The sequence below is a fragment of the Anolis sagrei genome, chromosome X (assembly GCF_037176765.1).
Source record: "Anolis sagrei isolate rAnoSag1 chromosome X, rAnoSag1.mat, whole genome shotgun sequence".
Lineage (NCBI taxonomy): Eukaryota > Metazoa > Chordata > Lepidosauria > Squamata > Dactyloidae > Anolis > Anolis sagrei.
Window position 1 is genome coordinate 80,469,361 of NC_090034.1, and position 22,288 is coordinate 80,491,648.

Genomic DNA, 22,288 nt, shown 5'->3' on the forward strand with positions numbered 1-22,288 from the left:
TTGATTAAATAAGCAAACTTATTTACTGGAATGACTCTGTCCCTCAAGAATTTACCACATGCTGGGGAAAGAGCTCTACATGGCAACCCTCTAGTGGCTCTACTGCCCTCTTGCATTGGGTTCTGGGCAACTTAAACTCCCATCAGACCCAGGCTCGGGGCTGTCCTAACTGGTCAAGTGGCTCAGTCTTTTTGGACTGCAACTCCAACATCCCCAGCCTGCCTAGCAAAGGGGTAAGGATGTTGGAAGATACATTGTGGGAAGTAGGCTGAGCCATCTGACTGGTTTGGAGGAGAGCTGTACCCTCGATTGTGGATGGGAATTACATGGCTCTGGATGTGGATGGACTACACATGGAGAAAAGGAGTGGGGGGGGGGGGGGGAGATAGGCGACCTCCAGTTTATCCCAATCTAGTCTTCAAAACTCAGAATTGGCATTGTTGATGGGATTTGCTTAGATGTTCGGATGTAAGTGGACTACAGCCCTATCATCCGTTGTCAATTCTCTCCTAAACAGTGGGTTAAACCCCTGTGCCGGCAGGACTGAAGACCGACAGGTCACAGGTTCAAATCCGGGGAGAGGTGGATGAGCTCCCTCTATCAGCTCCAGCTCCTCATGCGGGGACATGAGAGAAGCCTGATAAAACATCAAAAGGATGATAAAAACATCAAAAATCATCTGATTGTTCCCTGGGCAACATCCTTGCAGACGGCCAATTCTCTCATACCAGAAACGACTTGCAGTTTCTCAAGTCGCTCCTGACATGACCAAAAAAAAAAAAAAAAGTTGATCTTGGTGGGTATTGTGCCATACATACACACAAACATATTTTCACTTTGAACAGAATAAAATACAGACAGTCCCCAAGTTAAAATAATAATAATAATAATAATAATAATAATAATACTTTATTTATACCCCGCTACCATCTCCCCAAGGGACTCGGTGCGGCTTACATGAGGCCAAGCCCACAGTACATCAGTAAACAAAGGCAATAACAAAAAGAATCAATACAAAACAATTAATATAAATCACATAAACAAAAAATAAACAATAACAGTAACACACAAGCATTTAAAAACCTATGGCCGGGCCAAATGTAATAATTTAAAATTTAAAAATAATGCTGGGCATGAACAAGGTAGGATATAACTGGGATAGGGTTTTTCAAAGAGAGATGAGGGAATGCAGTCAATCCTAAATCATTGGTAGAGTGCATTTTGAGGGCATATTGCTGAGAGTTTTCCTTATTCTGGGGAGGCACACCGGAATAACCACATTTTCAGGCTCCTCCTAAAGACTGCCAGAGTTGGGGCATGCCTGATGTCCTTGGGAAGTGAGTTCCAGAGTCAGGGGGCCACCACCGAGAAGGCCCTCTCCCTTGTCCCCACCAGTCGCACCTGCGAAGAAGGTGGGAGCGCGAGCAGGGCCTCTCCAGATGATCAAAGAGATCGTGTGGGTTTGTACACAGAAATGCGGTCACGCAGGTAGGCGGGTCCCAAACCATTCAGGGCAAACATCTACCTTATAAATGACTCATAGTTAAGAACGGAGGTAAGACAACAAGAAGTGAGAGAAATCTACCCTTCAGAAGGGAAATTAACTCCTGGAAGAGTTACTATCATGGGGAAAAGGGGTCTTTTTTGAAGCTTATCTCCAATCCTTGTTTTCACAACAAACCAAAAAATTCAAATTCCATTTCTCACTGGGACAGAAAGTGTGGTGAAATGTTCTGAACAGAGGCACAGACAGCAAAGGAAACACCACAGGGGTCTTAATCCTTCCTTGTGCTCTCCAAAAGTGAGAAATATATATATTTGGCTCGAGTTACACTTTAAAAATGTATCTATTCTGACTGACACACAAGTTCAACTGAAAAACAAACCTACAAAACCTCTTTTGTTTGTAACTTGGGCCTGCCTGTAGAGATATAGGTAGATAGATATAGATTACCTCTTAACATAGGTAGCCATATCAGTAAGATGATATGCTCCTTCTTTTTTTGCACTCCACAAATATCCACATTTTTCCTGTTTTCCCTTCTGATAGAAGCTGCTGTGTCGCTCCCCTATCACCTTCCAGAAGCCAAAAGCGTCCATGAATTCTTCAGACGCAAACCTCGTCCCGCCTTCCAGGGAAGTGCAATGACTTTGCTGAAGTAAGTTAAGCCTGTCTTCAAATGGACTAATAGTAAATAGAAGTTGATTAGGAAATACTGTGTAACTTTCTTTTTCCGTCCCAAACCCAACATTAATTTACTCATTGCTTTGTCTGGATACTTTGAAATTGGATATTTTCTTACTCTTTTTCAAGTATATAATGAGTTGGGGTGTTGTAGGTTTTTCAGGCTGTATGGCCACGTTCTAGAAGCATTCTCTCCTGACGTTTCGCCTGCATCTGTGGCAGGCATTCTCAAAGATTGTGAGGTCAGTATTTCCTCATGAAAGCCTTCGACAATACATTATAATAAGTTTTTTAGTGTCATTTTCTAACATGTTCAAGTGACAGTATTCACAGCGGAGGGAGTTGATGAGAGTGTCTGTTTTTCTTGATAGATCAAGTAAATATCAGCCCAGTCTTGATGAAGAAAGTGTGGTTCCAAAGAACTCTGATGGGAAAGAGCAACTTGACAAATCAGAAATGCAGCAACAGGTGCAGAGAGTTGATCCGGAAGATTCAACTCCTCTTAACCTTGCATTTCCAGAAAGAGGTGGATCTTCCGCTGAGAAAGTGGAAAAATCAGCAGGAGAATGCCTTGAGCAAAATGGACAGGACAGCGATTCTAAAACCGAGTGCCTCAGAGAGGAGTGGAGATCCGACAATCAAGAAAAGCATGACCAGATCCCCACTGAATGCCCCGAATCACTGGGGAATGAAGGGGAAGAAAATGCCCTTCAACAGAGAGAGGAGCCACTAAAAGAATCTTGCATAGAGGTCAAAGAAGGCCTTCAGCCACCAAAGACTGCAGTGGTGCCTCCTGCTGAAAAGGCAAAGAAGTCTAAACTGGATCGGCTCCGGGAGCTGGGAGTGGACCTCACCGTCAAGCCAAGGCTGTGCTCTGAGGATGTGTCCTTTATTGATCTTGATGAACCTAAACTGAACAGAGGTATGTATGGTACCAGAATTTAGTCCAGGCATGGGTAAACTTCAGCCCTCCTGGTGTTTGGGACTTGAAATCTCATCATTACTAACAGCCAGATGGGTCAACACTGCACTGGCAGATCTGCTATATCCTCTTGACTTAAACGACTTCTGTTAAAAAAGGATTGTGACAGTGGTGGTTGTGGTTTTACTGTAAAATCTGCTACTTCTTTGTATGCATATTAAGGTAAATGTAAAGGTTTTCCCTAACGATAAGTGCAGTTGCATCCATCTCTGAGGGAGGTGGTCATCTCTATTTCTAAGCCAAAGAACCGGTGTTGTCCGTAGAAACCTCCAAGGTCATGTGGCCAGCATGATTGCATGGAGCGCCGTTACCTTCCCGTAGAAGCGATACCTGTTGATCTACTCAATAGCATGTTTTCGAACTGATAGGTTGGCAGAAGTTGGGCCTAACAGCAGGAGCTCACCATGCTCTCCAGATTCGAACCGCCAATCTTTTGGTTAGCAAGTTCAGCAGCTCAGCGCTTTAACCCGATGCCCTATATGCATATTAGTAGTATTTTAATCCTCATACTACCCCAATAGGAATTCAAGGAAATCTAAGCACAGGTTGTCATATTTATTTCATTTATATACTGCTTTTCTCTACCCCAAGAGGGACTCAAAGTGGTTCACAACAAAGTAAATGGCAAAATTCAGTGCCTCAAAAAGTATAAAACACAACACATAGATAAAATAGCATATAATAATAGATTAAAATCAGTGAACTATAAAACATCAAACATAAACAACATAACATAAAACATTGGAAATTGTTCCAATCCCTAAGTTATTTTGGCTGTTTCATCTCACTCCAAATGCTTGCTTAAATAGCGACATTTTGTGTAATTTCCTGAATGTCTGGAGGGAGGGGACTGATCTGAACTCGCCGGGGAGGGAGTTCCACAGCTGAGGGGCCACCACCGAGAAGTCTCGTCCCCACCAATTGCACCTGTAAAGGCAGTGGGACCGAAAGCAGGGCCTCCTCAGCCAATCTTCATGCTCTAACTGACTCAGAGAGGGAGAAAAGTTTGGATAGGTAAGCTGGACCAGAACCGTTTAAGCTAAGGCCAGCACTTGGAATTGTGCTCGGTAATATTTTCACCAAAATAATGGTCAAAATATTAACAGGAAAGGTTCCTGCTCATTCCCTTAACTGGTTTTGCTAACTTATTGATCTAATTAGCTTTACTTAAAATGAAAGATGCAGAAATTTAAAACAAATAATTCTAATACAGTCCTCTGTATCCACAAATTCTGCATCCCTAGATTCAAAGAACTAAAATCTGAAAATGCACACACACACAAATCTCAAAAGGAAACCTCCCTTTTTCCGTTTTGTATTTTCCTATGCCACTGTAATGGGATTTGGGAATCCACAGATTTTTGTCTCATGGAACCAAACCCCAGCAGGTGCTCAGGGCCCACTCTCCCATTTTGCCTCTTTTTGTTTTTAAATAAAGGGAGAAAACCAGAGCTTGAAGCCCTGAAAGAACGATTTGTGAAGCACACTTTTCATGCAGCCAAACCAAAGATGGAGCGGACGGTGAACTTGAACATTATCCGCAAAGAGACGACTAATGAAGGCAAAGAGGAGCTGAAAGCTGATGTTGTGCCTGTGATCCTGGCTGCAGAGTCTGGAGAAGATGCCATCCCCACAAAGCCAGGTGTGTTCAAGGGAGCAGGGGTGTGAGTGATATTATTATTATTATTTAACTGTATTTCTGTCCTGCTTTTCTCCCCATAGGGACTCAAGGCACCTGTCTGTCTGTCTGTCTATATCTATGGCTGGATGGCTCTTTGTCAGGAAGACTTTGATTACGTTTTCTTGCCCTGATGAAGGGAGTTGGACTGGATGGCCTTAAGTATTTTCTGTTGGTCATGGGGGTTCTGTGTGGGAAGTTTGCCTCGATTCCGTTGTTCGTGGGGTTCAGAATGCTATTTGATTGTAGGTGAACTGTGAATCCCAGTGACTACAACTCACAAATGTCAAGGTCTATTTTCCCCAAACTCCATCTGTGTTCATATTTGGGCGTATTGAGTGCTTGTGCCAAGTTTGGTCCAGATCCATCATTGTTTGAATCCACAGTGCTCTCTGGATGTAGGAACTACAACTCTCAAACTCAAGGTCAATGCCCACCAAACCCTTCCAGTATTTTCTGTTGGTCATGGGAGGCCTGTGTGCCAAGTTTGGTTCAATTCCAATGTTGATGGAGTTCAGAATGCTCTTTAATTGTAGGTGAAATATAAATCCCAGCAACTACAACTCCTAAATGACAAAATCATAATTTTTGAGTGATGGTCACTCCTTGTGTTGTGAGACGTTTTGTTGCCAAATTTGGTGTGATTTCGTTCATTGGTTCTTTTGTTTTTAAGGCACTCATTCTGCACAGAGCATTTATATATATATAAATAACATTTCTTCATGGCAAAGAACTGGGTCTGAGCTACTCTAACACCCATCTCTTCTAAGGTTTCAAAGAGAGGGAAAAACACCAATCACTCAATCTTTCCAGATACACAAGTAGAGAGAGATCTCAAAGCACACAGCACATACCAAGATGTAAGAAACAGACATCATATTCAGAAAGCTAATAATAATAAAATATAATAATTTTATATTATATATTACATGTAAAGGTTGTCCCCTGACATTAAGTCCAGTCATACCCATGCCAGAGCTCCCTCTCGGCTGTGGCCACCCCCAGTACCTTCAGAGTCAAGCCAGTCACTTCAAGGATACTATTCATTCATCTTTCCCTTGGTTAGCCCCTCTTCCTTTTTCCTGTAAACAGTCAAAAACTACTTACCTACCTACCTGCATCATTTATCTGTAGTTGTCTGGGTTTTTATATTGTAATCTATGTATATATAAATGCTCCGTGCATGATGAGTTCCTTAAAAACAAAAGAACCAATGAACGGAATCACACCAAATTTGGCAACAAAACGTCTCACAACACAAGGAGTGACCATCACTCAAAAAATTATGATTTTGTCATTTGGGAGTTGTAGTTGCTGGGATTTATAGTTCACCTATAATCAAAGAACATTCTGAACTCCACCAACAATGGAATTGAACCAAACTTGGCACACAGGCCTCCCATGACCAACAGAAAATACTAGCAGAATTTAGTCTTGAGTTTGGGAGTTGTAGTTCAACTACATCCAGAGAGCACTGTGGACTCTAACAATGATGGATCTGGATCAAACTTGGCACGAATATTCCATATGCCCAAATATGAACACAGATGGAGTTTGGGGGAAATAGACCTTGGCATTTGAGAGTTGTAGTTACTGGGATTTATAGTTCACCTACAATCAAAGACCATTCTGAATGAACCCCACAAATGACAGAACTGGGGCAACCTTCCCACACAGAACCCCCATGACCAACAAAAAATACTTAAGGCCATCCAGTCCAACTCCCTTCACCTGGGCAAGAAAACGTAATCAAAGCCCTCCTGACAGAGAGCCATCAAGCCATAGATATAGATATATATGATTCACACACACAGAGATAAAATATTGTAGATTTGAAAGGGACTCCTAAAGATGGACAATTACATGTTGCATGTTCCAGAGTAGGCAAACCAGACAATCTCTATGTTAACACTGTCAAAGAAATACCAAGAAATACTGTTTACCCACAAGCATAAAGACATTACATATATTAGAAACCAACACTTTCTAATTACTTTATTTTCCATATCACCAGACTGGGCCACAGCAACGCGTGGCAGGGGACTGCTAGTTATTTCTAATGAGCTAAATATAAGATAGGAGTTTAATTAATCTTCTAAGGCGAGGATGAGCAAAATAGGGGCTGCTTGTGGCTATTCTCTTGGGCTCTAGAATCCGGAATGACAGGAGGACATTTCCACCTATTTTTACCAATTTATACTCCAGGGAAGGGGCCTGTTTTGGAAACAGGTATTAACAGGAACTAGGCAAGCTTAAGCATTGGCTCATTTTCATTTATCTGCTTCTAATAAGCTTATTTTCCCTTCATCCAAGATATGACTCTTTCCGTCAGCACTTCATGCAACTTTTGTCCCTGTTTCAAAAACATATTGCCCTCCATTTTTAAACTTAACTGTGAGCAGCTTCATTAAAATGTGTGCCTTGAGCAGTACAATCAGTATGTACAGCTTTACGCATATATATGTGTGTATATGAAATGTGCATGTAATATTTATGCCTTCCTGGCTGCTCAGGTGAGAAGTTATGTCTGCTGAAGGCTCATCTACAGGAGGCCATGAAGCTCCGCCGGATGGAGGGACGCCAGAAGCGAGAGGCATTGTATAAACTGGATAATGAGGAGATGATGGAGGAGGAAGAGGAGGAGGAAGAAGAGGAGATGACAGATGAATCTGAGGAGGAAGAGGAAGGCAACCAGGAGGTCTTTTCTTTTTTCTATTTGCTTGTTTCAGCAGGTTTTTGTGATTGCTGATTTCTCACAAATTATCCCGGAACAGAGCTTTGGGGATTTGTGCCATGTTTCATATTGGCCCTTTGCCAATATGGGGGGCCGGGGGAGAACTACTTTGAAGTCCAACAGAGCATTATATTTTAATATCCTAAAGGCACCAGCTGCCCAGAGAAAGCCACAAAGTGCTGATTTTCCTTTTCTTTATCCAACTGCTTGGGCAATGTTTCTGGCTGTTTTGCAGACAGCAATGTGTGTATGTGTGTGTGTACTCCCCTTTGCCATGGTTAGCTAATCAGGAAGTCATTCCCTTCCAGGGAAAAGGGGGTTAGTGCAGAAATCCAAGCTTACTTAGGCGATCCAAGCTTACTTACTTGTTGTCCAAGTAGGATTGTCATCCAAGATCGGTGTACTGGCGGTGGGTCCGTAGGTTACTGTGGAGCCCTATTGATCTGCATCTTCTCCCACAGTGAGGGCGTTGGTTTCTAGGTGGAAGGCGGTCCCGGTCGGGGTTGGCTTGATGCGCCTTCCTCTTGGCACGTTTCTCTCTTTTCCCCTCCATTTGTGACTCTTCAAATTCTACAGCACTGCTGGTCACAGCTGACCTTCAGCTGGAGCGCTCAAGGGCCAGGGCTTCCCAGTTCTCAGTGTCTATGCCAGAGTTTTTAAGGTTGGCTTTGAGCCCATCTTTAAATCCAAGCATCCAGCTATTGATCCCTGAGCCCTAACTTTATGCTTCACTTCCCTCCATCCCTTGCAACAGCCGTGCTGTTGAGGTTCCACATAAAGAAGGCTACAAATTAGGGTGCGTTTACATTGTAGAATTCATGCAGTTTTGCTTCACTTGAACTTCCATGGCTCAGTGATATGGAATGATAGGAGTTTTAGTTTGGGAAGGCAACAATGCTTTTTGGCAGAAAATAATAATAATAATAATAATAATAATAATAATAATAATACCAGGTGACAGTCGCATTGAGGAAAAACAACAGGAAAAACTCAGCCGCTATGAAGACCTCAAAATTGAACTGCAAAGGCTCTGGCGTAAACCAATACAGGTGGTCCCAGTGGTCATTGGCGCACTGGGTGCCATGCCAAAAGATCTCAGATGGCATTTGGAAACAATAAACATTGACAAAATCACTATCTGTCAACTGCAGAAGGCCAACTGCAAAGGATTGTGTGATGTATCGGCAAAGAATGCTTGCAGATCTCAGAAGGGTGCCATTTTGCAGCTGTCAGGTGGTGATTTTTTTCAGCCAATTGTTTTTAGGTGTAGGCCAAGGTCTATGGGCACTGCACCCAGAGTGCCAATCACCACTGGGACCACTTTGACTGGCTTGTGCCAGAGTCTTTGCAGTTCGATCTTTAAATCTCATATTGTGTAAGCTTTTCCAATGATTTTTGTTATTATTATTATTACTATTGCTGCTTAACATCTTGTTAAACCGCAATCCTGTGTCCCTTTATCTTGAAATAAGCCCTGAGATGTAATTTTGGATTGATGTGTCTAGGATTGCATGTTCAAGAACGTATCCTTTGGGAAGTGGCACAAAATAATGATCAAATGCCTAGATGATAGAAATGACAACTGAGCACAGATCTTGTTTTGTCCATAAGCAGGACTCACTTTTTATTTTGCATTGTGTGGGCTTTTTATTTTGTCAGGGTATTGAGTATCTCCTTGGTGAAGCCGAGGAGGAAAATGAGGAGGAGGAAGAACAAGATGGGGACAAAGAAACAGACAAAGAGTCGATTGACGGGGAAGCAGTGGTCAAACCTGTCCAATGCAGGGCTGTTCCAAAGCCTCCTTCCACCGAGTCAACATTGTTGCTGTTCAAGGACAACTCCTCAAAAACAGGGTTGGTTGGATCACACACATACATCTGTTAGGTGTACACCTAAAACACAGATTTCCAGAAGATGCCTGTTGCCTTAGTACCAACAGCATCTTAACAATAGTCAAGTTCAGTTCCGTTCATTCATATTAATTCCTTTGCATACCAGTTGCAGTCAGCCCTCCTCCATATTTGTGGGTTTAACCTATGGATTTGATTAATGTAGTTTCTTAGGAATTTCTAGATTCTCCAGTGCAAATCTGCAGGAAGTTGGTTACAGAGTCATACTGGAGGAGATAGAGGTTCCGAAACAGGTGTTGTCTAAAAATAGTGGGTATTTTTATTTGTGGTTTTCCACTTTCACAGGAAATGTGGATATAGAGGTTTTGGCAAAATGGCATTCATAAGATTTTTGAAAAGGAAAAAAAATCTACCATAGCCTTTTGGCAAATGTGAATCTCCATGAACATCTAGAGACCACTTTTTGAAAACAACTAGTCAAGAAAAGGCATGTCTGAGTTCCTCTACGGAGGTGAGAAGATCAGGATATAAAAGTTTTAAATAAATAATAATAAATCTTGTTAGAAGTCAACTCTTTGAAAAAGTGATGTTCACAAGCATTCGTGTAATGGCACATTTGTAACTCAGCTGTTAACCTGATAAACCATGTCTTTGAACTGCCAGGGACAAAGACATGCCACTGCACAAAAAACACATACTTAGCTAGTAGAGTTTTGAAAATGTTTCTTTGAAGTTGAAATTGCAGTTGCAGTTGCCCAAAACATATACTCTCCCTTGAAACCTCTTAGTTTAAAAATATGCGCTCAGAGACAAAAAGTTTTCTTTAAAAAGGTAACATATCATGTTTACTCATAAACATCTTATATTAATTCACCATACAGGCACATTTATTATCAAAGTTCAGTTATAAATAGGATGTAGTTCCTTTCTGTTGAGAACACAGGGCATCATTCTTAATAGTCCATAGTCCAAAGTCTTTAAGTATACATCTTATGAAAGTCCAAACTGTATAACTATACTCACTACTTCTCAAAACAAACATATTGTAAACTGTTCCTGCATAAGTCCAAATGCAAACTGCCTCCATTGAAGTTCAAAAACATACTGCATCCACCTCCACTGAGGTCTAAAACGAATTGTTAACATTGAAGTCCAAAAACATACTGATAGCAAAATGGGAGTATTGAGTGAATGTGCTCAATACAATTACATGTCTTTAGCCCCCCCCCCCCCCCCCCCCCCACACACACACACCAAAGAGGTCAGTCAAACTGGCAAATCAATACATACATACAATACAGGTTAGCAAATATCTTCATTAACAAACAAATAGTGAAGTCTGGAAAGGTTGCTATTTCTAACATGGAGGACCAACTTGATTACTGTATATATTCAAGTATAAGCCTAGTTTTTCAGCCCCTTTCTAGGCTGAAAGAGCTCCCCTCTGCTTATATTCAAGTTAAAGTTATTTATTATTTTACTGTTATTAGTATTACTTTTATTACATTTATTATTTTACTCTATTCTTGGTATTATTACATTTCCATTATTTTACTCTATAATTTTATTACATTTATTTTACTCTATTATGGTTACATGTATTATTTTACTCTATTATTGTTGTTATTATTACATGTATTATTTTACTCTTATTATTACTGTTATTACATCTCCATTATTTTACTCTATTATTATTTTTAATACATTTATTATTTTACTCTATTATTATTGGAAGGATAAGTAAGCGCATTTACATTGAAGAAAGTTAGACTAATGATTTAATCAGAGTTGGACAATCTTATCTTAAATTACAATTTTATGTAAACATTGAAAAACATTTGACCTCCTGTTGCCTCTTTTAATGTAATATTAATATCTATTTTTATTTTGAAATGTATCAATAGCTGCTGCATTTTCCACCCTTGGCTTATACTCGAGTCAATAAGTTTTCCCAGTTTTTTGTGGTAAAATTAGTACCTTGGCTTATATTTGGGTTGGCTTATACTTGAGTATATATGGTATCTTATATTTGCTTTTAATTGCTTCTTACAGATGTTCTCTTCCGGGTGAAAAGACTGAGATGGAAGAAGCTGTGGGCAAACGAACAGAGAAACTGGGTAAAACACTTACCGTCTTCTGCATCTGCTTTGAGTAGTTGCACTTTTTTGTTAAAAAAAACTGTAGAAATATTTTGCACAACTCCTTTGTTGTGTTACCAAAACCTGAGAGACATAGTATAGTCACTAGCAGAACTTTTGGATTTGTCAGGGAGGAAATCTCAGTATAAAGTCCCTACAAGTCAAACTGCTTTTGTCAGGTTCTTGTTTCACTGCTTAAACATCCTTACTTGTGAACCTTAGAAACTCTTCTTTTGGGCTTGAAATTAATATGAAAGTAATGCTTTGAGTCTCTTTAAGAAAGAAAAATATAATAAAGGAATAATAATAATAATAATAATAATAATAATAATAATAGGTAATTTGTATGGCATTAGAGTGCTCAGAATAGAGTTTTTTGGTGAGCTAAGTGAGTGCAGTTTAGGTATTTTCTGGGAACGGTCTCGACATGTTGAAACCACCCAAGCTTTTAAAATATCGGTCTTGGAAGCCACTGCAATCTTATTTATTATGCGTTACATTCATATGCTTCATCTAAAATCAGTTTATTCAATGCTCCCCTTCCCTTAGAAGATGAAGATTCGTTTTTGATGCCCAATTTGACAAAGGAGAACAGCCACAACAGCAGCTTTGAGCTCATTGGTTCCATGATCCCCTCCTACCAACCGTGGAATAAGCAAGTGGCGCGTGGTGGCAACTTCCTGCCTGCCATCGGAGCCGTGCGCTCGCCTTCGCCTGGTTTTTTCAAGACAAGCTTCGTCAGCACTGCCTCCAAGGTACTCCCTGTTGGAATTCAGCCCCACATTGCCCAAGTCTCAAGTCCTCAATGAAGAACAGTTTAGTTAGCTTAGTATAGACTAAGGATTTCCCTTCAATTTCTCCTGAATGACAGTTGGGAATGTATCTATTTCTTCTCTCCTCTCTGTTTCTGCTCTCATTCTGATTGGTTGTTTAAAATGGATGCTTTTCTACTTCAAGACTTCTTGAATCTGACTTCTGCCTTCTTACACTTTAGTTCGGAGCGTATGTGCTGTGTGTTTTGAGATCTCTCTCTGTTTGTGTGTCTGGAGAGATTGGAGTTTTTCCTTCTCTTTGAAACTTTAGAGGAGATGGGTGTTAGAGTAACTCAGACCCAGTTCTTGATTATTAAGAAATGCCGTTATTTCTTATTATTGTAAATAAACCTTTTGTGATTTTTAAGATTGGACTCTCCATGTTTGCCCCTTAAGCTCTGAATTGTTCACAGCCACATCACACAGCACTTCACACTCTGCTCGCTAATGAGCTGATGCTCGACTTTTGTATCCTGATTTTTTTTAATGCTTTGCTTTATTATTTTGGGTAGTTTTCCCTAACACTCCCTCAGGTCCGTGGCAACTCAGCCCAAACACTCTTCTCAGCCCTCCCCCAAACCCATTACCAAATTTTTCCCATGAGAAATATTTCCAGCGATCCAAGTGTTGTTTCTGCCACCGGTGCCTCTTTCTGAACTCGAACTATCCATGGAGGATTTATTGTGTTTTCCCGGACATCAGAAACCTGATCCTGACACAGAGGCTGAATGGTCATCTGTTGAGAGGGCTCGGATAGTGTATTCCCTAGAAACTGATCATTATTGCAGTGTCATTGGTTGTTGGTTTGATGGTTGCTTTTATAGGTGTTATAATGTTATTTTTATTTTGTTCTATACTGTTGTTTGTGTATTTTAATGTGTTATATTTTTAATTAAGTTGTTTGGGCCTGGTCCCCATGTAAACGGCCTCAAGTCCCTTCAGGGAGATGGAGGCGGGGAATAAAAATAAAGTTATTATATTATTATTATTCCTGTGTAGCAGAAGGGGATTGAACTGGATGGCCCTTGTAGTCTCTTCCAACTCTATGGTTCTATAATGTTCTGCTCTGCTCTGCTCTTCCTCCTAATCTAAATTCTGCTCTTTCTTTGGTAAGCCTTTTTTGAGGAACTAACTGTCTCCTTTTTGGGATATCTCTGTAGAGTTCAGGGAAAGCATCTGAGCCCTCCCTCCCAATAGAGGACTCGCAGGATCTCTACAACGGTACACCGGAAGAGAAAAGCCCAGTTCCAGCAGCTGGGAGGTTCCAGTTCCAGTTCTCCCTAGAAGATGACACTCAGAGCCAGCTGCTCGATGCGGATGGGTAAGTTGATGGGGAAAAACTGGCTTTCTTAGGTAGCAGTTTCAAAAGGTAATTAAGGTGGCTGTTGCACTCCAGGACAGGAAAAGCCCTCTGACTTTAAACACCACACCGCTGGATAGTGAAACAATCCTTTTACTGAAGATAATTAAAAAGCAGGAAAGTAAAAAGCACCTTAAAGAAATAGGTAAATCCAATTAGGTAGGAAGATAAGCAGGAACAAATTAGTCCAGGGTAATAGTCCAGCAAAGTCCATAAAAACAAAGACAAAACTTCCCAAACAAAATGCAAGAAATCAGGAAACATGAATCCAAGGTATGAATATAAAAGCATAAATTCCAAAAATCAAAACCATGAAACAAAGGCACTTAAAACATGAATTTTCCAGCAAAGCTTCCATGAAACAAGGAGATCTTGACTTGATTCCAAACAATGCTTCTTCTGACTACATATCCTGTACTTGGGACTTTTATCTCTTTGTTAGCTATGTCTCTAGGGCTCAGAAATTGATTTCGTTTTAGCTGAGACTGTCTTATCTTTTTCTCTCGGAGCCTGGCAGAACGCCGAAACCACTGTTTAGCTTTCCCGTTTTGAATTATCTCTTCCTGTCTATCTATTTGCTCATTAATTTCTGCATCTGGGCCAGGTGCCGAGCTGTTTTCATGTTCCCTATCTTAAGAACACTCTGGTAACAACTCAGAGAGCACACCATCATCCCCACACCCCTCAGGGACATTCTCATGGGAAACTACACTTTGAACAGGGATCTCTTGGTCATTCTCTGCATCAATATCATTGACCAAACCATTGCCATCTTGAAACTCATCTTGAAACTCATTGACATCACTCCACACATCCAAAGCACCCTGATCCTGAAACACAATCACAGGCTGAGCTCCAACAGTGGCAATCATGAGTGTCCCAGGATACATAGGGATCTTGCTGTACCTTTGAGACTAACTGAAGCAAAGGCAAGAATCAATTAAGGCCAGCTAACACCTCCCAAGAAAGGTCTCCCCGGGCAGCAGTCAACCAAGCTTTGAAGTTGCAAGGCCATTAAATGCCAATCAAGGTGGCCAGTTACAACATTACACTTGCATTAAGCAGACATTCCACAGATATATATAGGTCACTTGTCCTAGTTTCCAACAGACCTCACAACCTCTGAGGATGCCTGCCACAGGTGTCAGGAGAGAATACTTCTGGAACATGCCCAGGATAAACCCACTCTGAAGAAATCTTGCCAATCAAGCTGAATATGATAGGTCCATCTTAGAGTTGCCATAAGTTGGTACAAAACGCGCACACACACACAATATTACACTAAACACAAATGGGGACTTATACTGAGTCAATGTGCCTAGAATGTGCATTTGGATAGTAGGTTGATAAATGATGACATTGCTATGGTAAATGGAGTATGGACAGGCTTTGGACCAAGTTGTCGATTGTAGAATTCAGATTTAGATTTGGCCAACTAATTGAATTTGCACTATTTTAAATGGTTTTAATTTATATTAATGGTTTATCTATTTTGTAATTGCTGTTTTATTTGTGTGTATATGGGAGGCATCTAATTGTCGCCGGCTGTAAGCTGCCCTGAGTCCCCTTTCGGGGATAGAGAAGGACGGGGTACAAATATTCAAAATAAATTATTATTATTATTATTATTATTATTATTAATAATAATAATAATAATAATAGAATTGTCTTGTATGCACCTTTAACTCTGTAGAACACATAAAGAGAGCAATAAAATGCACATGCTGCTCTGTGATTGGCTTCTTGCTATCAAAAAGGGAAGCTGGCGATTCACTGTTGCAAAATATTAGGGAAAGTGCTGCTATCAACTTACAGTTAATGCTGGATCTGAGAATACAGAAGTATTTTCTGAAAGAGGATTGGTGGGGCATTTGTCCTGTATCTGAGGACTGTCATCAAACAAATGCATTCCAGAGATTTCTGTCTTACGCCACTAAGCCATTTGAGACTTCTTTGATATCAGTGCCATCTTATAAAAACCCCATATGGATTTTGCTGTCAGGTTTTTGAATGTCGGCCATCAACGGAACAAATACCAGTTGCCCAAGAACCCTCTTCCTTTGGCCAGCATGGACGAGAATGCAATGGACACCAATATGGATGAACTACTGGATCTCTGCTCTGGACAGTTTGGATCCCAGGACAAGCCCCAAAGCACTTACAGCAGCAAGAAGCCAAACATGGAGGAACTGCTTAACCTTTGCTCTGGGAAATTTGCAACTCAAGGTGAGTTCAGAGTGCCAGTCCTCAGTACAGGGGAGCCTTGGTGTTCCATAGGTTCAGCCCACAGAATATAAAATTCAAACAAAGAATAATAATAGCAAATGAGGGGCATAGGTTACATTTTGCCTAGTCCTGGATTATTTAGAGACTAATATTTATTAATGTCATTTTACCTATTCTTTTAATCTATGTTATGGGTGGTTAAAGTGAGGGGCATAGGCAATTGTGTGTATAATTCTTGATCATATAATGGCTACTATTGATTAATGTCATGTTACATATTTTTTTCATTTCCATATTTACTCACGTATAAGCTGACCTTAATATAAGCTGAGGCACTTAATTTTACCACACAATGTATTGACTTAAGTATAAACCGAGTGGGAAATGCAGCAGCTACTGGTAAATTTCAAAATAAAAATAGATACCAGTAAATTGATATTAACTGAGGCATCAGTAGGTTAAATGTTTTTGAACATTTGTATAAAACTGTAATTTAAGATAAGACTGTCCAACTCTGATTTAACCCTTATTCTAACCTTCAATGTATTTGTGCTTACGTATTCTTCCAATAATAATAGAGAGTAAAATTATAAATGTAACAATAATAGAGTAAAAGAATGAAAATGTAATAATAACAGTAATAGTAAAGTAAAATAATAAATGTAATAAAAATAATAGAGTAAAATAATAAATGTAATAATTACAATAATAGAGTAAAATAATAAATGTAATAATTACAATAATAGAGTAAAATAATAAATATAATAATAAATAGAGTAAAATAATAAATAACTTTGATTCGAGTATTAGCCGAGGGGTGCTTTTCAGCCTTAAAAAGGGCTGAAAAACTCGGCTTACACTCGAGTATATAACGTATATTATAGGTGGTTAAAGTGGGGAATATATACAGCTACCAAGAATGTTTTATGACTCAGCTGTCCCTTCTTGGAACTCTAAAATCTGAAGTAGACTTCTGGCCACTTCCATTTTGATTTTGTGGGGTAATTGTTTCATTTTTGTAGCTGGGGAGCCCTGTGCCTGGTTCTGGGGTTGGATAATTGCCCCAAGGCCTGCCAACTTTGAACATTCCTGGTTTATCCAGTGTCCAAGACAGCTGGCAACATAATGAACACAGTCCCATATGCATAAGTTGCCCAACAGAAGTGGTTCAACGTTGGGATTTTTTGGACGCTTTTCTTTGATATGGAATATCCACATTCAGTTTAGGTTGCTGGAGTGGGGTTGCAATTTGCATATAAAACACATCAGTGAGCATTGTGGGCTGTTAAGAATTGTGAGAGTTGAAGTCCAAAACACCTAAATGGCCCAAATTTGCCCATACCTGAAATATACTGTTCAGCTCACACCATTAAGTAGTCTACAAGAAGACCAGTGATATTTAAATACCGTAATAAATCTTCATATGGCTTCTAAAATCCTAGTATAGAGAAAAGAACAAAAATTAAGGTTGAACATGGAGGAGGCATCTAAATGGAGGATGTTGCTGTTGTTTAAAAGCTTCTTCTGAGACCTTTCCACCATAGTTAAGTATGTATTTGTCGGTCCCCACATTTTTAATCTGGGGCAAATTACAGGCCGTTCGTGGCCCTTCCGGCCCCCTTGCCTAACCTCTCAATTCTGATTGCTTTCCCAGATTCTCCCGTTCGAGCCTCTTCCAGGCCTTCACCCCTGGAAAAAGAGGGCCGCACCGAGGACCCCATGGCTGAGGCTGTAGCCCTTTGCTCTGGGTCATTTTCAACAGAGAGGTGAGGTTTTGGAGGCTGGAGATGGGCAGCATTTCACATCCTCTGACAGTTTATATGTACTGGTTGCTTACCAGTAATCGTGTTGCTTTGAGTGGTATTCTGTGAAATTTGCATGTATGATATTTGCTGTGCCTACACGGTCAGTTCCTTTTGTCCGAAACTGACTGCGCAGGCAATGCCATATGTGCGATTTCACATACACGATGAAGAAGTAATTCATTCCTCTTCCCTCAAGATTATCCATTCTTTGTTTGAATGCTGTGGCATCTTGGATACTTTCCATGAAAAGGAGACTCCCTTTCATTGTATTTTTGCATTCTTACCCTTTTCTGTCATGTTTCAATAGATGATGCAGGTTAAATAGAAGCTTCAACTGGAATATTTGACCGCTGTTACATTCCAGATGTCCAAAAGCATCCTTTCCCCTCTTTTAACCTCCTACTCTATTTGCAGGGAAGTGGAAGAGGAAGAAGAGGATGAATTTAAAGACTTCCAGCTTGTAACTGCTTTTGACAGTGAAGAAGTGAGTATTGTAACCCTCCTCGGTTATTAAAGGGAAGCTTTACATGTTGGTTGTATCAAACACTTTGGTTAATGTGGTTTTAATAAGTGTTTTTAAGATTTTGATATGTTTTTAATGTGTATTTTAACATAATCGTTTATTTGTTTTTATGAATGTATGTTAACCCTGCATTGAATTGCTGTCATATATGTGCGAACATTATCTGAACATTAGGAAGAACTTCCTGACTATGATCCATGCCTTCAACAGTGGAACTCTCTGCCCCGGAGTGTGGTGGGGGCTCCTTCTTTGGAGGCTTTTAAACAGAGGCTGGATGGCCATCTGTTGGGGGTGCTTTCACAGGTCCGCAGTTTGGGGGCCCTCCTGGACTCAGCGCTGACACTTGATGTGCAGGTGCCGGCAGTGGCCGGGAGGACCTCTGCACAATTAAAACTCATGCGCCAACTGCGACCTTACTTCGTGAAGTCTGACTTGACCACGGTGATCCATGCCTTAGTTACCTCTAGACTGGACTACTGCAATGCACTCTACGTGGGGCTACCCTTGAAGATGGCCCGGAAACTACAACTTGTCCAACGTTCGGCAGCCAGATTAATAACGGGCTGTTTAAGGAGCTCCACTGGCTGCCGTTTATTTTCCAATCCCAATTCAAGGTGCAGGTTATCACCTATAAAGCCCTAAACGGGTTGGGACCTGCCTACCTTTGTAACCATATCTCCCTCCATGAACCAGCCTGGGCCCTCCAATCTTCTGGGGAGGCCCTTCTTTTGCCCCTGCCAGTTTCACAAGCTTGCCTGGTGAGCACAAGGGAGAGAACTTTCTCCTCTGTGGCCCACCGACTCTGGAACTCATTACCTGGAGAGATTAGGAAAGCCCCTGCCCTAGAAACCTTTAAAAAGAACCTTAAAACCTGGCTCTTCCACAGAGCCTTTGGTGAATAGGTATACAACCTCATACTATTGCTCAGCCTCAACGTTTTTGTCATTGGAGTATACGTCCCCCCCCCCCCCGTGGGAAAGCTCGATTTCACAATCCTTGTTTTAATGAGCCCCCTTCCACAAATAACCTGCTTCTCCTTTTATAATAAATAATAATAATAAAACTTTATTTATACCCGGCCTCCATCTCCCCCAAGGGGACTCGCGGTGGCTTACATGAGGCCTTGCCCATCAGTACAATAAACACAATATTACACAAAAACATAACAAAACCAAAAAATAAAATACATAAAATGCAAAACCAATATAATAGACAACACAGCAATATACAATCAAACATTAAAACACAAAGGAATTACACTGGGCGGGGCCAAATTCAAAGATAATTTTTTTAAAACACTGGGAGATAGGGCAATGTAAAATTGTCAGGAAGACAATTTTATCTCACCGGTGTTTTTAATCAGTTTTTTAATCATTTTCTCACACATGTAGCCACCCATTGTCACTGTGACTGTGTTTATTGTAATCTTATATTGTTAATGTATTCATATGTTTTCTGTAATTATGATGTTGTTTGTTGCATGTGTTTTTGGTTTTATTTTGCTGTAATTTGTTGATTGGGCTTGGCCTCATGTAAGCCGCCCCAAGTCCCCGTTGGGGAGATGGTGGCGAGATATAAAAAAAGATTATTATTATTATTATTATTATTATTATTATTTGAATGTAATTTTCCCGCTTCTTGGCAAAGGGGTTGGACTGGATGGCCCATGAGGTCTCTTCCAGCTCTCTGATGCTGTGTGAGCTGTTTTGAGTCCCCTATGGTGTTGAGAAAGGCAGGGTGTAAATAGGGTAAATAATAAATAAATAAATAAATAAATAAATAAATAAAAGTCCGTTCACACAAGAATGGATTCCAGTTTTAGTGGCAGAGTGCAAGCTGTTCTCTTATTTTTAATAGTGTTACCTTTGCTAGTTCTGAAAATATCTAAGTTCCTGCCCCTAAACACTCAAAACATTAAGATTTCAGTAGATTAGATCTGTGCTCTTTCATGATTATTTTCACAAGCTTAAGATTTCCTCCTCTTGTCCCATTAACACTCAGTTCTGTGCTCAGTACCTGATTCTGTAGGTGCTTTCAAACATTGCAATCCTATTAATGCTCTTTAAATAAAAGAGTAATTGAAATAGTATGTATATATGCCTTCAAGTTCCCTTGTTGACTTGTAGCAACTCCATTTTATAAGGTTTTCTTACTCAAGGAAGAATCAGATGTGGTTTTATCAGTTCCTTCCTCTGAAGGCTGACCTGCCGCCTCTGGGATTTGTTAGTGGCCTACTATCCAAATATCAACCAAATCTGACCTTGCTTAGCTCTCAAAATCTGTTGCCTCCTCCATGATGTTGAAATGACAGAGAGTAATAAAGAACAATAAGGATGTCCTGGTATATTATTTGAACTTCTGAATGCAATATTTTCTGGATTGTCAGGATGAGAAGAGCAAATGGGGGGAAGACGAGGAGGAGGAAGGGAGTGAGGAGGAGGAGGAGGAAGAAGAAGAAGACGGTGAAGATGGTGAAGATGAATCAGAAGTTGATGACGAAGAGGAAGTGTTGAGACGAAGAGAAGGACTAAAGAAGAAATTGTAAGTAAATCCCTCTAGTTTTGATTCATTTTAAAGAAATGTAGAAGCTGAAGCTGAAGGAGACCAGCATAAAACTATACATTTGAATGATGTAAATGGTAGACACTTCCAGCATCTTGCCTGAGAAAGATTAACAAACTACGCTCTGGGAATTTGGGATTGCTTCTCCTAGTAGGGCTTCATAATGATTGTGTTATATGTCAGCCTGTGATAGTGTCTGATGATCATGTTGCTTTGGATCATGGGAATGACAATGATGTTCATGTTCAAGCTGGTTTCCCTGATGGAGATGGGGATGCTGTCCATTAAGATGTTCCTGAAGGGAATGGGGATGATGGTCTGTTTCTTGGGCCTGGTTTTGGAGATATGGGGCCTGAATGCAGTTTAGATAATGGGTTATAGAGGCCCGTATTGCTGCAAGAGGATTCTCAAGGTCTTGAGCTTGGGAAAGGTTCTGCGTCGCATTTCCCTGGTCAGTTATCTCCAGGTGGAGATTTTAATTAAGCTCCCTTCATAGCAGTGAAGCCTTGAACAGGAGAAGTGTTTTTAGCCAGCAAACAGGTCGGCAATTACGGCACTCAGCCAGATTACAGCAGAAGTTAGAAGTGAAACCAAAATTGAGAAAAAATCCTTTCCTAGTAGTTCGGGAAATAGGGCAGGGATATAAGTGCCAGGTACGGAATCTAGCTTCAGACGAAGCAACATTGGATCCATGTTAAGTTCTTCATGCCAAGTTCTTGGACTCGTGTCTTAGTTTGATTCATGGATGAAGTGCCTTTGCTGTTATTTGCCTTTGAAATCAAGTATCTAGTTCCATGGACTTGTTTTTGGACTATTTCTCTTTGGATTAATTGTTCCTGTTTTTTCCTACTCCATTGGATTACCTTTTACCGTGGATTATTTTTTATTGGTTTGGTTTATATTACCCTCAATAAACTGCTTGCTATTTTAACCTATCTGTGTGATGTTTAAAGTCAGAGGGGATCCTGCTCTGGAGTGCAACATATTGGTCCAGATAAAACTCTTTTAAAAACTAATACAGGATTGAGATGGCCCGCCAAATATTGCTGGACCGTGACTCCACACAGCTCTAGGTATCATAGACTACAATGAGACATGCTGGGAGTTTTAGTCTAGTATTATCTGACATACTATCTAGCTAATAATAATAATAATAATAAAACTTTATTTGTACCCCGCTACCATCTCCACAAGGGACTCGGTGCGGCTTACATGAGGCCAAGCCCACAATACATCAATACAAGCAATAACAACAATAATACAAAACACTAAATAACTCATAAGCAAAAATAAGCAATAAACATTAACAGTAACATGACGCGTTTAAAAACCTATGGCTGGGCCAAATGTAATAATTATTTTTTTTAAAAAAATAATGCTGGGCATGACAAGGTGACATGGAAGTGAGGTAGAAGTTTTGGAGAGGGATGAGT

The 22,288-nt window shown here is 40.3% G+C and overlaps 1 protein-coding gene across 2 annotated transcripts in view; it reads left to right on the forward strand.

The window, feature by feature from the left end:
* CLSPN (claspin) overlaps positions 1-22,288 on the forward strand; it is a 50,034-nt gene that overhangs the window by 13,878 nt on the left and 13,868 nt on the right. For both annotated transcript variants that reach the window (XM_067460583.1, XM_067460584.1), the window contains exons 7-18: positions 2,051-2,159; positions 2,557-3,107; positions 4,606-4,809; positions 7,359-7,543; positions 9,239-9,432; positions 11,482-11,546; positions 12,117-12,322; positions 13,540-13,700; positions 15,742-15,965; positions 17,620-17,731; positions 18,185-18,254; positions 20,680-20,834. In XM_067460583.1, coding sequence (XP_067316684.1) covers positions 2,051-2,159; positions 2,557-3,107; positions 4,606-4,809; positions 7,359-7,543; positions 9,239-9,432; positions 11,482-11,546; positions 12,117-12,322; positions 13,540-13,700; positions 15,742-15,965; positions 17,620-17,731; positions 18,185-18,254; positions 20,680-20,834 — 2,236 coding nt within the window. The remainder of the gene's footprint in view (positions 1-2,050; positions 2,160-2,556; positions 3,108-4,605; positions 4,810-7,358; positions 7,544-9,238; positions 9,433-11,481; positions 11,547-12,116; positions 12,323-13,539; positions 13,701-15,741; positions 15,966-17,619; positions 17,732-18,184; positions 18,255-20,679; positions 20,835-22,288) is intronic.